The sequence below is a fragment of the Pteronotus mesoamericanus genome, unplaced genomic scaffold (assembly GCF_021234165.1).
Source record: "Pteronotus mesoamericanus isolate MK-2021 breed Mesoamerican mustached bat unplaced genomic scaffold, CSHL_Meso_final contig_221, whole genome shotgun sequence".
In the NCBI taxonomy this organism is placed as follows: Eukaryota; Metazoa; Chordata; class Mammalia; order Chiroptera; family Mormoopidae; genus Pteronotus; species Pteronotus mesoamericanus.
In genome coordinates, this window is record NW_026555092.1 from 1685091 (window position 1) to 1700398 (window position 15308).

General features: G+C 49.5%; 2 protein-coding genes across 3 annotated transcripts in view; both read right to left on the reverse strand.

Annotated features, from left to right (window-relative positions):
- Positions 1 to 3051: 3051 nt before the first annotated feature.
- Positions 3052 to 3832, reverse strand: LOC129068967 (transmembrane protein 126A-like). The gene has a single exon (XM_054571449.1). The coding sequence runs from the start codon at positions 3691 to 3693 to the stop codon at positions 3100 to 3102; it is 594 nt and encodes a 197-aa protein (XP_054427424.1). The 5' UTR covers positions 3694 to 3832; the 3' UTR covers positions 3052 to 3099.
- A 2355-nt stretch (positions 3833 to 6187) lies between these two features.
- The window catches only part of ECE1 (endothelin converting enzyme 1), a 96122-nt gene continuing 87001 nt past the window's right edge, over positions 6188 to 15308 (reverse strand). For both annotated transcript variants that reach the window (XM_054571683.1, XM_054571682.1), the window contains 5 exons: positions 13143 to 13253; positions 12415 to 12482; positions 11463 to 11653; positions 9321 to 9416; positions 6188 to 8620 (listed from right to left, as the gene is read on the reverse strand). In XM_054571683.1, the coding sequence (XP_054427658.1) occupies positions 8444 to 8620; positions 9321 to 9416; positions 11463 to 11653; positions 12415 to 12482; positions 13143 to 13253 (643 nt within the window). In that variant the 3' untranslated portion in view covers positions 6188 to 8443. The remainder of the gene's footprint in view (positions 8621 to 9320; positions 9417 to 11462; positions 11654 to 12414; positions 12483 to 13142; positions 13254 to 15308) is intronic.

Consider the following 15308-nt stretch of genomic DNA (forward strand, 5'->3'; position numbering starts at 1 on the left):
GTTCATGTATGATTCTTTTATCCAGGGTCCCACCCTTGTTTTAGCCTTAGCTCTGCAATCGAAAAGCATAAAATGCTCGCTAACAGTCCTTTTCTGAACAGTCCCTCTCGTAGAGGAAGCTCCTTCTGCAGTAGATTCATTAGGAAGGGCACATGTGTGCTGCATTCTTGCACATTCAAGCTGTTTTTCTTTTTCTTTTCTTTTCTTTTTTTTTGTCATTTTGATATTTGAAGGACAGTTTGGTTCAATACAACATCCTTGGATTGCTGCCCTGAGTTTCTTGAGAACGCTGCTCCTCTGTTGCCTTGCTTTGTATGTTATTTGTCTTTTGTTGTATCTATATTTTATATAGATAAATATATTTTAATCATGAGTGTGCAATTCAGTGGCATTAAATACATTCACAGTGTTGTGTAGCCACCACTACTGTTGACACCTGAAATGTTTTCACCATCTCCTACAAAAACCCTGTACCTATTAAACAATAACTCCCCCTTCCCCCTCCCTCCAGTCCCTGTTCACTCTATTATGTTTTTTGTCTGAATGAGTTTTCCTATTCTAGGTACTTCATATACGTCATTTTTAAAAGACTGATATCTGTCTAATTCTGATGACTATAAAGGTTATTTCATATTTTTGCCTTGAGGCCCTGAGCATTTTCTATCTTTAAAGTCTAATAGCTTTACCAGGATACATCTTAGAACTGACCACTCAATGTCAAGTTTACACAGTACCCAGTGAGCCCTTTCGATGTGTGGATCTAGATCTTTTATTTCTGGAAAATCTTCTTAGATTAGTTTTAAATGTCAGCTCTTTGCTCTTTGCCTATCTTCGATTTCAACCACTTTCTCTCTGACCATTTTGACTTCTTTATCTAATCTTCATTCTCTGCTTTTCATCAATGTTCTTTATTACGTTTCATTTTAATCTATTCCCTTGGGTACCTTTTAATCTTCACGTATGATACAATATGATTTTCATATTTTCCTCTCTGAGCTCAATTCTCGTTTAATTAGTTAATTTATATTTTTGTCTTTTTCTATTGCTAGCTTTTGTATTCCTGATTAGAGGTGTTTTTGCATATCCTCAAGTGCTTATTTGAGGATATTTGATTCAGTTTGGAGTGGTGCATTACAGTGTTCTTCAGTTTTATGCTTAATTTTGGAGGGAGAATTTTTATCATTTGAAATGCTCTGAATTGCACTTCTTTTCTAACGGGTTTTGAACGCGGCACATGATCCGCCTTTTTTTTGGTCTTGCTTATTCACAGACGGGACGCCTCAAGCAAGCGCGCCCTCTGCTGTCCGTCCTGCCATCCTTCATGAGTGGTGAGGAGGAGGAGTCAGGAAGTTGACATTTATATCTCGTTTTTTAGGATTTTTTTTTTCAGAAATATTTTTAAAATTTATTTTTAGAGGGGGGGAAGGGAGGAGGAAAGAGAGGGAGCGAAACATCAAAGTGCGAGCAATACATCGATCCGTTGCCTTTCACAGGCCCCCAACTGGGGACCTGGCCCACAACCCAGGCGTGCACTCTGACTAGAACAGGCGACCTTTCAGTTCGCAGGCCAGCACTCAGTCCAAAGAACCACGCCAGCCTGAGATTTAGGATTCTTAACCCCTTCTTTCCCTTCTCTATCACATCTCCCAGGGTACACCCCTACTCTAGGAAAGCGATTCTCCCCAGGAATCAAAGCTTCTCCAAGGCTGTCCTTTCCACTCTTTCCAGACTCTTCCGTGTTGCTAGTGCTGCTGGTAGCTGCTCTTCCCCAATTGTGTTCGCTATTTTGGCATTTGGTGTTGGACATCCTGGGAGTGACTCTGTCCGTGCCCATCCGAGATCGCCACGCCCCTTCCCTAGTTTTCACAGCGTCTCTTAAACGGTCGCTCCACCACTTTCTGAATACACAGGCAGTGGGAGTTCTGTTGGAATTTGAATTGTTTCTCTACTTCAGGTAATTCCAGGTTCACATGTGGTTTTATCTCCTCTTTGTTAATTACATTATTTTTGGGGGGTGAGTGGGGAAAATTTGAAACTATGGAGATACCCTTTTCCTCCCAGCATGGAAGTCCTGGTAAATGCCCTTTAAATTTAGTAAAGTGTCGAATGTGTCCTGGCAGTGGGTGACAGTACCCAGTTTCTTACATCCTCAGCAACACTTAATATCCAACTTCATCATTTTTGCCAGTCTGATGGGTGAAAAATATTGTCTCATTGTGGTTTTAAATATATTGCTCACATTATTAGATTATCTTCTCAAAAGTTTTTCTTTCGTCTTTTTGCATTTTTTTCTTTTCTGGATAGTCTTAAATATTTTGCTCTCTTTTTCACGTTTATTCTTCCCATTACATACTGCATCATTAGCTATGTATGTTGCATTTTATTTTTCTCCCAATCTGTCACATGTCTTATAATTTTACTTACTGTACCTTCTTTACAAAAGAATTACAGTTTTTAGATTATTTTTTAAATTTTATTTTCAATAATTGATACACAATGTTTTATTAGTGTCAGGTGCATGACATAGTGATTAGACATTTATATACCTTATGAAGTGATCACCCCAAGAAGTCTAGTACCCATCTGACACCACACAGTTTTTACAATGTTATTGATTATGTTCCCTATGCTGTACTTTACATCCCTGTGACTACTTTTACAACTGGCAATTTGTACTTCTTAATCCCTTTATCTTATTCACCCAATTCCCCAGCCCCCTTCCCTGGTGACCATCAATTTGTTCTGATAGCCATGTGGTATGGTTTGATTTCGGGCAGCATGATACCTACAACTTTGTTCTTCTTTTTCAGTATTGCTTTGGCTATTTGGGGTCTTTTATAATTCCATATAAATTTTAGCATTGTTTGTTTCAGGTCTGTGAAAAATGCTGTTGGTATTTTGATAGGGACTGCATTAGGTCTGTAGAAAAGAACTAAGTTGCAAAGTGGTGGTGGTGGGAAATGGAGACAAATGTATTTGAACAATAAAAAAATTTTTTTAAAAAGAACTAAATGGTAAAATATATTAGTTATATTTTTTTCTTCATTTGCATTTTTTTTTTTTTACAGTTTTATTGTTGCAAACACATTTGTTTAACAATCACTGAATTTCTAGGCCAGGTTCAGGTAACTGAAGAGCCTTTATAAGTAGTTTATATTGTCTAGAGCCAAGGTAGGCTGCAAATCCAGTCTGGAGCAAAATAGGAAATAACATCTTTCTAAAGATAGGCTTAGAAATTCTGATCCAGTAGGTTAAAATGTTTCCTTTCTCTGGTAGCACAGCTGAGGCATACCTGGCTGCTAGGCCACCATTCACAGGTATAGCCAAGAAAACAGGGTATATACCACCAAGAACAAGTCCAACCAATCCACCTCGTGTTATGGTGCAGGTTTCACAGTTCAAATCACCTGTACTCAAGGGTAAACTTATAAAACCCTTATAAGATACGTCTGCTATCAAAAATGGGATCACGGCCATTGGTAAACCAGCAGCGATACGAGCCTGTGTCACATTTAAGACGCGCCGAAAAAGACTGTTTGCAATTAGGCCACAGAGAGCAGCATTAAGTCCAATGTATGTTGATCCATGTTCAAGTAGATTCCTTTCTGCTTCTGGAAGTTGATTGATTTTTCTGGTTATGATCTCAAAAATTTGTTTTTCCTTGACAGTATGAACTGGTTCATGATTTTCCATCTTGAGTTGCACTGCTTTCTCCGAAAGGTCCGTACTCTACGCTCTCCTCCCAGAAGTCGGTGCTTCCTCCGGGATTCCTCACACACCAAGGCTCACTGCAACCTTCACTCAACTTGCCCGGGCGCAGCCATCTTTGGCTGCCACCCATTTGCATTTTTAAAGACAGCTTTGCCAACCCATTTATAAACACATTCAGTAATACAGAATGGGAAAAGAGTAGGTTTCCAGTTGTGAGTACACAAAACAGTTTATTCTTGTATTATTATTTATTATTATATTTTCTGTACAAACTGTAAACTTTCTTTTGCGCCACCCTGTATTTTATGATACTTTTATGGTTTTTACATATTTAGTTCCCTAGTATATGTAGAGTTTATTGTTGTGAGCAGCGTGTGTGAGAATTGTGTGAGGGAGGCAGAATCTAGATTTTTTTTCCACGTGGATATCCTAACCCAGCTTATTAAATTGTTCTTCATTTCTCTGCTGATTTAAAGGGCTTCCTTGATCCTATACCAATTCCCACATACACACAGAACTGGTTCTGGTTCTCTAATCTATTCCAGTTGTTCAATTTCTCTATTCTTACTTCAGCATCACGCTGTATTATTCATTATAGCTTTGTAACATTTTGATGAGGCCAGCTCCTTCACTGTTCTTTTTCCAAACCATCATGGCCATTGTGCATTTCCTCTTTTGTGTGCAACAACTTTTCAAGTTCCATGAAAAATTATCTTGGAATTTCGGTTGACAGCACACTGAAATTACAGAATAATTTGGGGAAAATCGACATTTTATTAGAGAGAACCTTTCCATCCATGGCCAGGGTATTCATCTGCATTTACTCAGGTCTTCTTTAATGTTCTTCAGTAAAGTTTTGCAGTTTTCTTTGTAAAGGTCTCGCCCATTTCTCAATGGGGTTATTATTGTAGGAGGTTCTTTAGTGTTTAGAACCTTTGCTAATCCCTTCCTTCCGCAGCTCTTCAACTCTTAACACTGAGCCTTGCTGAATCCCTTTTACACAATTGTTGTTATAGGTCGTATACATTTTCTAGTGGCTCTCAAGTAGCTGTCTTGCAAGTGTTTCCATTCCTCAGCTGCTCGGTAAACCCCTAAGGGCCAGGCTGAGGTTTTCATTCCTGCTTGGGGAGTGGCATGCAAGGAGCTGGGGGAAGGTCTAATGCTCAGGGAGGAGGAGGGAGGAGGAAGAGGAGGAGGAGAAAGGGGGTGGGGTGAGGGCGGGGTTGGCCCAGGGTCCAGAGCAGGGTAGTGGAAGGAGACTGTTCGCTTGGTCACTGGGAAATGGGAATGCCAGGCAGATGCACCTCTGTGGGGGGGGGGGGGGGGAATGCCTCTCCTGCACCTTCAGCGCGCGTGCGCGTGTGTGTGTATGTGTGTGTCTGTCTGTGTGTATGTGAGAGACAGTCCTCTCTCCCCTCTCCCCATTGCTGTTGAGTCAGTCGTGTCTCTCCCCTCCCCCCATCGCTGTTGCTTAGCAGCCTCTCCTGTATTCCTAAGCAGCTCCCTGCCAGGTCCCTGCGCTCAGAACCCTGCGCCCCGCTATTCCCCTGGGACCTGGGTGGAAAAATTGCTGTGAGCATTTAAGGGGATGCAGCACACAGCCTTACTCACTGGAGCCATGCAATACATGGGAGCTTTAAAAAGAAATTCATATATTCATTTATTCGTTGGCAAGAATGTGTGAGCATTCCAATCTGAAGGACAGGCAGGAAAGGGCTTCAAGTGCAGGAAGGAGACTAAAGGTGCAGAGAGGAAGCTCGGGTGGGGCCTGCTGGGCAGGGTCCAGGTCCTGTGTTGCAAGTGAGTGCACTGGGGAGCTGGGGAAGGGGGATGGCGTGATCTTTACACAGGCCACTCTTCTGCCGTGGAAGCAAGCCAAGCTTGCGGTACTTTGTCGTGGCAGCCCAAGCACGAACACACTCTGGTGGGAGAGGGAAGCCTGTGTGATTCCACCTGCTCTGAGCTGGAGGTCAGAAAAGGCTTCCTGGAGGAGGTGACGCTGAGCTGGGCATTAAAGGATGGACAGGAGTGTATCAAACAGAGAAGTCAGGGGAAGACCACTCTAAGCAGAGGGAAGAACATACGCAAAATCCTGGAGGAGGCCCGAGTGTGTCAGACACTTCCTTGAACTTCTTTGAATTTCCCTGCTCTGGCTGCCCTTCCCACACATCTGAAACCAGGAAACCCACTGCTGGCATCCTTTGATCCAAGATAAGGAAAAACCATTTTTACCCAGAGGCCCTTGGGCCCTGGTGGTGACATGCATCATTCTCACCAGCAGGGGCTGCTCCCATAATCGCATCCTCGATGGAAGAGTGACCAGGTGGGCCCAGGCAGAGTAACCTAGCCTTTGCCAACACCCGAGGCTTCGGCTCTGGGGAGGAGGTGCTGCTGGCCTTGACGGCACCGGGCGGGGGGTGCCCTCCCATAGCCCCACAGGTCACATACCACCCCGAGAAGACACTCAGTCACATGGCCCTCAGTACAATTACTTTATTTCAATTACAATAGTGCCACACCAAAACTACAGTAGCACGAAACATAGTAATACAAAAAATAGATTCCCAGCTCTAAACCCCATGTCCAGGTACCTGCAGAGAAGCCAGCCTAATGGCTCCCTGGGCTTAAGGGGAGGGGTCTCTGTGATCCTCCTGGGCTAGGTCCTCCTCCTCCTCCTCCTGCCGCCCCAGGCTCCCACCACTCAGCACACCAGGAAGCAACAAGTGCAAACTACATTCCTTCTGGCCGGACCCTCAGCCCTAGGACACCTGCTTCTGGCTGGGAGGTCCCAGTCCATGGCGCTGACAGACACTCTCAAGGACTGTGACCCATGGTGAAGGTGGGGAGGCAGGAGGGCACGGAGGGCCCAGGACCGGAAAAGCCTACTCAGCGTGGCGGGCTCCTGACTCTAGCTCCCCGCCTGGGTCCTGCCCTACCTTTCCTGCGAGGAGCTCCCAGGCCTGTTGCTTGCACGGACCAGAGAGCCCACTCCCCACACCCCCATCCCAGCTCTGGGGCTGGTCTGAAGGTGGGCGAGGCAGTGGCTGAGCCATCGCTTCTCTTGGGCAAGGAGGATCAGCTTCCTGGGCAAGGCAGGCGCCTGCCTCTGGGAGCGGGGCCTGGCCAGGCCCGGGCTGCCGAGATGGGAGAGCCGTGGTGGCACCTGTGGCTCCTGCCTCAGTCCCAGGCGGCTGCTTGCCCAGAGGACCAGAGCGGGGCTCCAGTCAGCTCCTCCTGGGGGAACTTCTGAACGGTGACCTCAGGGAGGGGACAGCATTCCCAGCCCCTGACACCACAGGCCAGACTGACTGGGTTGCCAGGGCTGAAAGCATTTCCCAAGGAGAGGAGTCCCTCTAGCTACAAGCATTGTCCTGATTCAACCCAAGGGGCTGAGGGTGGGATGGCGCTCAGGGCACGTTTGGGGGCTCCTCAGACCCCTGGCCTCGGTGCCTCTGGCCTGCAGGCCCGAGCTCTGTGCTGCGTGAGAGGCAGTGTTGTGGGCACTGGGAGCAGGGGCCGTGGCCCTAGATTACAGTTGGGATACTTGGCGGCTTCACTGAGGAGGCCAAGGGACCCTGGGGGTGAGGGGCCGTCTCCCCGGGGGGGCGCCCAGGGCCGCAGCCTCAGGTAAGGCACTAGAGAACAGAGCAGGACGGCTGCGGTCCAGGGAGCCAGGCCCAGGCTGGGGCGGGGGATGCTGCAGAGGTGCAACAGGTCCCCCAGGACAGACATGGGGCGGCCAAAAGAGGAGGGACAAAAAGAGTACAGGTGAGTACATGGTGGGGGTGCGTCTCAGCCTCTCAGGGCTCTGCGGTCCAGACCTGGGGGGCTGGGGCACCCCAGACTGGGTGTGAGGTCCCTGACCTGGCCTCTTGCTGCTACAGTCATTGGTCCCCGTCTGTGACTTTGGGGATCAGACCTTCCTTGCTGGGGCTCCCACTGCTGGACTCTGGGGACAGAGGCAGGGACACTAAGACAGGTGGTGCTGATGAGCTGGGGCTCTCGGAGCGGCCCCTCCCCCGCCGGGCCTCCGCGCCTTTCCTTGCTACACCAGGAGACGGAGGCCGCCTGGTGCGCTCCAGGGGCTGAGGCGGCTCCGTGTGGGGGCCCGGTCGGCGGCCCAGGGACCGCTGCCTCAGCTCAACCTTGCAACGAGTAAAGAGGAGAGGGGGGTGACTCGGTGGGGCTTCCCTTGTCCACAGGTTATTTAGAAAAACAGAACATAATAAATATACCAATCCCTTCCTTTAAGGAAAAAAAAAAAAGAAGTGTTTTAAATGCATTATTTCCCTGAAGGTTTCCAGTGTATATTCCACAATGTTTAAAAAATAGTTTCCCCCAAAAATATATATTTAAAGCACTTGACACAGTGGTATTTGTGGTGTATCTGGCACTGGATGTGGGCGTGGAGCTGTGTCCACGACCCTTGTCAGCGTGGGGCCCAGGCCTGGTGAACAACCAGCCTGACGCCCAAATGCCCTTTAGAGTTGACGTACGTGTGCCTGGAATGACAGGGTTTCCACAGGGGATCAAATCTGGGGTCATACTGAGAACCCACATGACAGGCTCAGTCTCAGTTCCGGCTGAAAACCCTCCAGTGCGGGGGAGGGGGCCCTGGGGGGGCCAAGGGGCTGGGCGACACCCTGGGCACTGGTGGCCTTGTTGGCTCCACCCTGAGGGCTCATCCGCAGCCCCTCCCCCTCCTCCGTCTTGGCTGTTGGTGCCTCGCCCCTCACCAGACTTCACACTTGTGATGTGGGTTCATGGGGGAGCCAGGCGGGCAGTGGAAGTGCTCCGAGAACTCCTTCGAGTTGGAGACAGAGCCGATGACCCGGAAGCGAGAGGGGCTGTGGGGATCCGTGATGAGGCCTTCGTGCGTACTCTCGGGCGTGCGGACGGAGCACCAGACCTTGGGGAGGCAACAAGGGAGAGGCCAGGTCACTGTGGGGTCCTGAGGTGGCCAGGCTGGCCCCATGCACGACAGCAGAGGAATGGTCCCCCGACCTGGTTCTGAGACCCCCAGGAGTCAGGAGGGCCTGCCATGTGTTTTAGAAAGGAACAGTGGGCCGGTGCGCCCCCCATCCCAGCATCCTCTACAGCAGTTGCCTCCAACTCCGTTCTGCAGCTGGAGCAGCATCTGTCTGTCTTGGGCACCTGCGTTAGATTTCCTCTGAAGGAAGGAGTCGCTCCCAAACCATGTTGGAAACCTCAGATTGAGTCCACAACACTCACTTCCTGGGCAGGACAACTGTCTGATAGCTTGGTAGCGCTGAGAACCAACAGAAGGCTATATGCTGAATGCCAACTCAAGGGACAACATGGGGCATACAGAGTTTAAGAAATTTCTAGAACCCCAGAACCACAAGGACCCTTAGTGATCACCTTGTCCTCTCATCTACCGATGCAGGATCCTTCTAATAGCACGCATGGCCCTTCCTCGAGTCTCTCTAGTGACAGGAAGCTCGGTCTCCTACAGGGTAGCAGCCCCTGGACAGTCCAGCGAGCTGGGAGGTTCTCAAGTGAGGGGACCTTGCCCTTGGCTTTCAGAGCTCCTGGAACAGCAAGATGGCAGAATGTGCCCAAGTTTGGCCTTTTCCTAACGAACTCACCTGTGCAAAGCCCAGGAAGAAGAGCTGGTTATTGGTGAGACCCAGGGTAGGCAACGTCTGCTCAGCCCCGTTCTTCTTCACCCAGTTCTGGTAGGCCTGGGGGGAAAGGAAACAGCGCTCTGGGCCCCCGTGACACAAGGGCAAGCAGGGTGGCGGTGGAGGGGCTAGCGCGGGATGTCTCGGGTGTTCCACCTTGTAGAGCTGGTTTCTGGGGTCTGGGCACCCGCTCTGACAGCCCAGCTCAGACTAGAAGAGCTGTCTTCTTTACTCCTTCCAAAGGCAAGTGCATTCAACTTGATGCTTTAAATACCATCTACGTGCAGATGGCTCTCAAATGCATACTTTGTATATTTAACTCCCCAGCTGTACCTCCAAGATGCATCTCCAACTTAACACGGCACAGACAGGACAAAAGGTTGTACCCACACACACCCTTCGCCGTCCCAGTAAATGGCACCTAGGTCCTGAGGCCCAAGCCCCAGAACTCCTCTGATTCTTTGCTTTCAACCAAAGCGAACACCCCAGATCTGAGTTCTCACATTTTCCATTGCTCCATGCCCTTTCTTGCCTGGACAACCTCACAGCAGCTTTCTAACTTGTCTCCTTGACTCAAATAACAGCTTTCTAACTAATTTCCTTGACCTCAGATGGGTTCAATTCCAATCCCCTCCTGAAACAGCGACTTAAGCCATCCTTACAAAGCAGGGGTTGGCAGACTTTTTCTGTGAAGGACCGGAGAGTTAATACTGTCAGCTCTGGAGGTTAACCGGGCTCTGTTGCCACCACTCAATCCTGCCACTGCAGTGTGACAGCCGCCACAGCATCCAAATGGGTGGGCCCAGCTGCATCCCCCCAATTTTTATTTACAAAACCCAGCTGAGCGTTGGATCTGGCTGGCAGGCTGTAGGTTTGCTGACCCGTTTTAAAGGTTAAATTGGACCATGTTGTTCCTCTACTTAAAAGCCCTGCAGCGACTCTCACTGTAACCAGAATAAAACCCAAGCTCCTTGCTCTGGGCCCAGCCATGCCTCCAGCCTCACCTCCCCAACTGGGCCTTGCTCTCCCTGCGCTCCGCTCATCCTTTTTCCTGTCCTTGACCTTGCCGGACTTGCGTGTCTGTCTCGTGGCCCCTGCACTCACTCTTCTTTCCCAGCTTCCGCTCCCTCTTCCTCATCATTTGGGTCTCAATTCAAATGTCAGCCCCTCCAGAGGGCCTCCCCTGACCACCTCCTCCACTGTCCTCGATGACGGTGCCCTCCCTGCAATGACCTCATTTGTTTCGGTATGTATGGCCTTTCTGTCCCCTCCCTGCCCCACTAAAACTGTGGCTTTAGGAGAGTGGGGCCCGTGTCTGTCTTGCCATAGAAACTCCAGTGTCTAATACAGCGCGTGGTAGGTGGAAGGTGTGCAATACCTGTTCGCTGACTAGTGAACGTCATACCAGCTACCGAATGTTTCTGGGCTCTGTTTCCTCAAGTGCAAATGCAGGTTGTGAGACCCAGCTGCAAACAGGTTGGGGAGCTGAGCGGGGAGCCCGGCATGGGGAAGAGGCCTAAACCAACGGCACCTCTTAGTATTTCTGCTCTTATGTCAAGGGGAGGAGGAAGCTCTGTGTCCCTCTGATAGATGCCTAATCCTTTTCACTCTTGGCCTGTTATCTCTCCCACCCAACTCAGCTGCCACTTCTGAGTGGCACTCTGCATCAGGCCCTGTGCCCCGGCCGCCGCACGTCACACCCAGCGATGCAGGGATTAGGGACTCAGCCAAGCACACAGGGGCCCAGGGAGGGCCGGGTAACTTACCCCCGAACCAGAACTCCACCTGGATCTGGCTCTATGACCAGTGTCCCCGCCCTCTCCTTCTGAGCCCACGGCTGCACAGGAAGAACAGGCAGGGCTCCCAGCAGGTCCAGCCCAAGCCCTGTCCTGCGTCTCTCTGTCAGGCTGCCCTCAAGAGCAGAAAGCCCTCTGCGTGCCAAGCTCTGTGCTGGGTGCTTTCCCAGACACCCTCTCAATTAGTTCTCACTACACTCATTTCACAGATGAGCAAACTGAAGCTCACAGAGCAACCACAACTTGCCCCAGCCTGTCTGTAATGACCCAGACCTGGGCCCGCACTGCGTGTGGGGAGCGGCCCTCTTACCCGATAGGCCGCCTTGAGGCCGCCGTTATCAGCGATGTTCTCCCCGAGGGTGTGCCGGCCGTTCACCGGCTCCCCGTTCACACTGTAGTTGCCGTACTGCTCCACCATGCACTCGGTCTGCCGCTTGAAAGCCTCCACGGACGAGTTCTTCCACCAGGGCCGGAGGTTCCCATCCTTGTCATACTCCCGCCCTGCAGCGTCAGAGGGAAGCGTCAGGTCAAGGGGAAGAGGAGGCAGACTGGGACCTGTTGCTGCCGACTGCACCCCTCCTCCCCGTGAGAAAGGGATGCATCCGTCTGCACCCATGCACCGCTCAGCGCTCTGAACAGTAAAGGGTCAGATGAATTCGCCAATCCGGTGGCGGCAGGGGATGGAGGAACATGATCCAGGCAAGGGACCAGCACGTCCAAAGTTTCAGTGGACTCATTGTCAAGGCTGCTAAGGGCCTCTGACCATGAGCCCAAGACGGGTAAATGGAGCTGGTGGCAGTAGGGTCACAGCCTTGGAGGTCCTGCCTCCTCCGTCTTGGCCTAGGGATCCCAAGGCAAGAGGCAATGGGGAGGATTCTGGATGTTAGTGGGTGAGGAGGGGAATGACCTCAACTCCTCGACCGTGGGGGTAGTGGACAGGTATCTGCTCCCACTTACCACCCACCCCGAGGGCTGGATGCCTCCCGGGAGCAGGGTGCTCCACTGTGCGTCTGACGCAGCCCTCACCATCACCACACGAGGCTGGGGTCATTGTGCCCCTTTTCCAGACAAAGAAACAAGAGGTTTGGAGAAATGATGGGACTTGCTAAAATTCACAGTCGGAAGGAGACAGAGCCAGGATTTGAACCCAGATCCTTATGTCTCAAGGCTAAGACTCTTAGAAGTGAGGGACGCAAAAGCAGAATCAGTGGGGCCAGGAAGCTGATGGGCCCCACCTGAAGAGCACCCCAGGGAACCCATACCTTGATCATCAAAAGCATGAGTCAGCTCATGCCCCACGACGACACCGATGCCACCGAAATTTAAGGCCCTGGAGGGGAGGACACAGAGGCGAGAGTGAGGCTACGAAGGGAGGGAGCACTGCTTGCCAGGCCCGAAGACACAGGGGCGCCCCAGTGCTCTGCGGGGACACGGCTGCAGCCTGAGCCTGAAGCCAGGCGGAAGGTGGGCGAGTCGGCTGTGATCGGCCCGCGCCCACTGGACGCTGAGCACTGTGCTAGATGCTCCGCAGAACGGACTGTCCTCGTTGGTCACCTCAAAAGAGTTCAGCACAAGTAACCAACTCTACAAATGGGCAAACTAAGGCTTGGAATGGTGCATTCACTTTGCCCAAGGGCCACCCAGTCAGTACAGTGCGGCCCGTGTGGGTTTCCTTTCTGAGACAGCGTCCTCGCCCTTCCCAGCTCCCCAGCTGTGACTGTTCTATAGGCGCATTGCTCTACACCGCCCCCAAGGCCCCACTGTGCAGGGGCTTCCAGAACCAGGAGGCCTTGGAGGGAAACAGAGGGAGGGAGGATGTTCTCTCTCTAAAACTTCTCTGCATGTCCCAAGCTCCCTGGGTCAGGGGGGCAAAGGGTGCTCAGTGGGACTGGCTTGACTGCATGGTCAGCTGCGGCCAACAGGGCCAGGCTGGGGGTCTGCTGAGGGCGGCGGGGAAGGAGATGGGGCAGGACGACCGGGAGCATCGTACTTGGGTGAAGAGCGGGTGTAGAACGGGGCCTGCAGGATTCCGGCTGGAAACACGATCTCGTTCTTGGTGGGCGAGTAGTACGCGTTCACCATAGGGGGGGTCATGCTCCACCTGCAGGCAACACACACGTGAAAACGACAGCCTCGGGGAGGGCACGTGGGGACAGCCCACCTGGAGGATAGCAAGAGCCTTAAAAACGTGGATTACTCTTGACCCCAGACCCAAGTGCACACACAAGTACAGGGACAACCATAGCAACACGGTTTTTCAGAGAAAACCAGAAACCCCTACGTATCTATAAATAAGTGTTCGGTTACCGTATTTTGCTGCGTATAATGTGCACCGTGTTTTTGGCCCAAACTTTCGGGGGGGGGGACTTTTGTTTTAATTCAATTACTTATTTATGTTTAGATACTTGTTTTCTGTATTATAAAGTAATCTTTGCATTTATTTTTGAACATACAAATAGCATTACTACTTTCTAGCGTTACACTTCTCATGCATAAGCATAAATAAAAGAACTAAAAACCTTATATAGATATGGAATTAGTACTACCCATATACTAATGCGCATCCCTAGTTTTCCCTCAAAAATTTGGGCGAAAAGTGCGCACTATACACAGCAAAATACGGTAAATCTGACATCGCACAACACAATGGGACACCCAGGCCCTTACAAAGAGCAGGAGGGAAGGTTATATAGCGAAGAGTCATCATTGTCTCAGCTCAAAATGTGGTCTGCAGATTCCTGGGGTGGAGGGTATGCGACGTTACTCTATTTCCATAATGACATTAAGGTGTTGTCCTCTCCACTGTGTCGATGTTTATGTGGATGGTATAAAAGCAACGGTGGACAGAACTGCTGGAGCCTTAGCAGAGTCGTGGCACCAGCTGCTCTGGTGGCCACTGTGCTCTTCACTAGGGGAAAAAAGGCTCTTCAAGGGTCATTTTCACTTAAGAATATCCTCAATGATGCAGCATAATTATTAATTTCATTAAAGCTAGACCCTTGAGTATAAGACCTTCAACACTGTGTGCCCAGACGGGAAGTCCGCAACAGCACGCCTGTACTTGAGGATGACCGACAAACTGTGACATTTCGGACATGTGTATCTGGCAGGTGTTTTCTTGAAAATGATAAAATGAGCTTGTCACCTCAAAGAAAACAACTGACGATTTTTATCATTTGTTACCAATGATAAAAATTCGAGGTTTCAAAAAAAAAATTAGATGTTTCAAGCAAAAATTAAAATTCTAGCCCTAGCTGGTGTGGCTCAGTGGACTAAGTGCCAGCCTGTGAACCAAAAGGTTGCTGGTTCGATTCCCAGTGTAGGGCACATGCCTGGGTTGCAGGCCAGGTCCCCAGCAGGGGGCACGCGAAATGCAACCACACATTGATGTTTCTCTCCCTCTCTTTCTCCCTCCCTTCCTCTGTCTAAAAATAAATAAATAAAATATTTTTAAAAATATTAAAATTCTGAAAAACTTCTGTCACCACAAACATCAGCTTCCCAATACTTAGAGTTTCCGTAGAAGGTCAGTGTTGATATTAAGAGGTGTGGACTTTGGCGGATACTCTATGATAAAAGTGTCACTATTTGGGAGATACAGAAAACTCTGTGAGCTGCTGTTTTCCAAACGCCTAGTGTATGATGTTAAAACTCATGCATGAGGGCAAGAGTATGAAAAGTGCACAGATGTAGTTTCTGATTCCACACTGCAATTTGCCTTTAAGAAACGACTACTTGTTGAATTTTGGTTTAATGTCAATAAAGAACGTGCACTAGTATCAGAAAAGACTATGAAAATATCTCCCATTTTCTAACTACACATCTGTGTGAGATTCAATTTTCTTTATATATTTCAAAACAATATACTGCAACAGACGCACTGTAATTCAGAACTACCTTGTATGAACAGGTTCTATGTAATAAATAAAGCAGCTATGAGAATCCAGCTGTTCCCCATTAAGCCAGACGCTAAAGAAATTTGCTGTAAGTAAAACAATACCTCTTTTTTCCTCATTAAACTTATAAAATAGTTTTTTCATAAATGTGCAAATAAATGGATATAATCTTCATAAGAGAAGCTCTCTAGGTCCAATAATTTTTAAAAAGTGTAGGAGGGACCCTGGTGGTATTTAGTATTGAAATCATTGATTAGCCC

Bases quoted from the DNA above. Each gene is read 5' to 3' on its own strand.
- LOC129068967 (XM_054571449.1), bottom strand. From the start codon at position 3,693: ATGGAAAATCATGAACCAGTTCATACTGTCAAGGAAAAACAAATTTTT.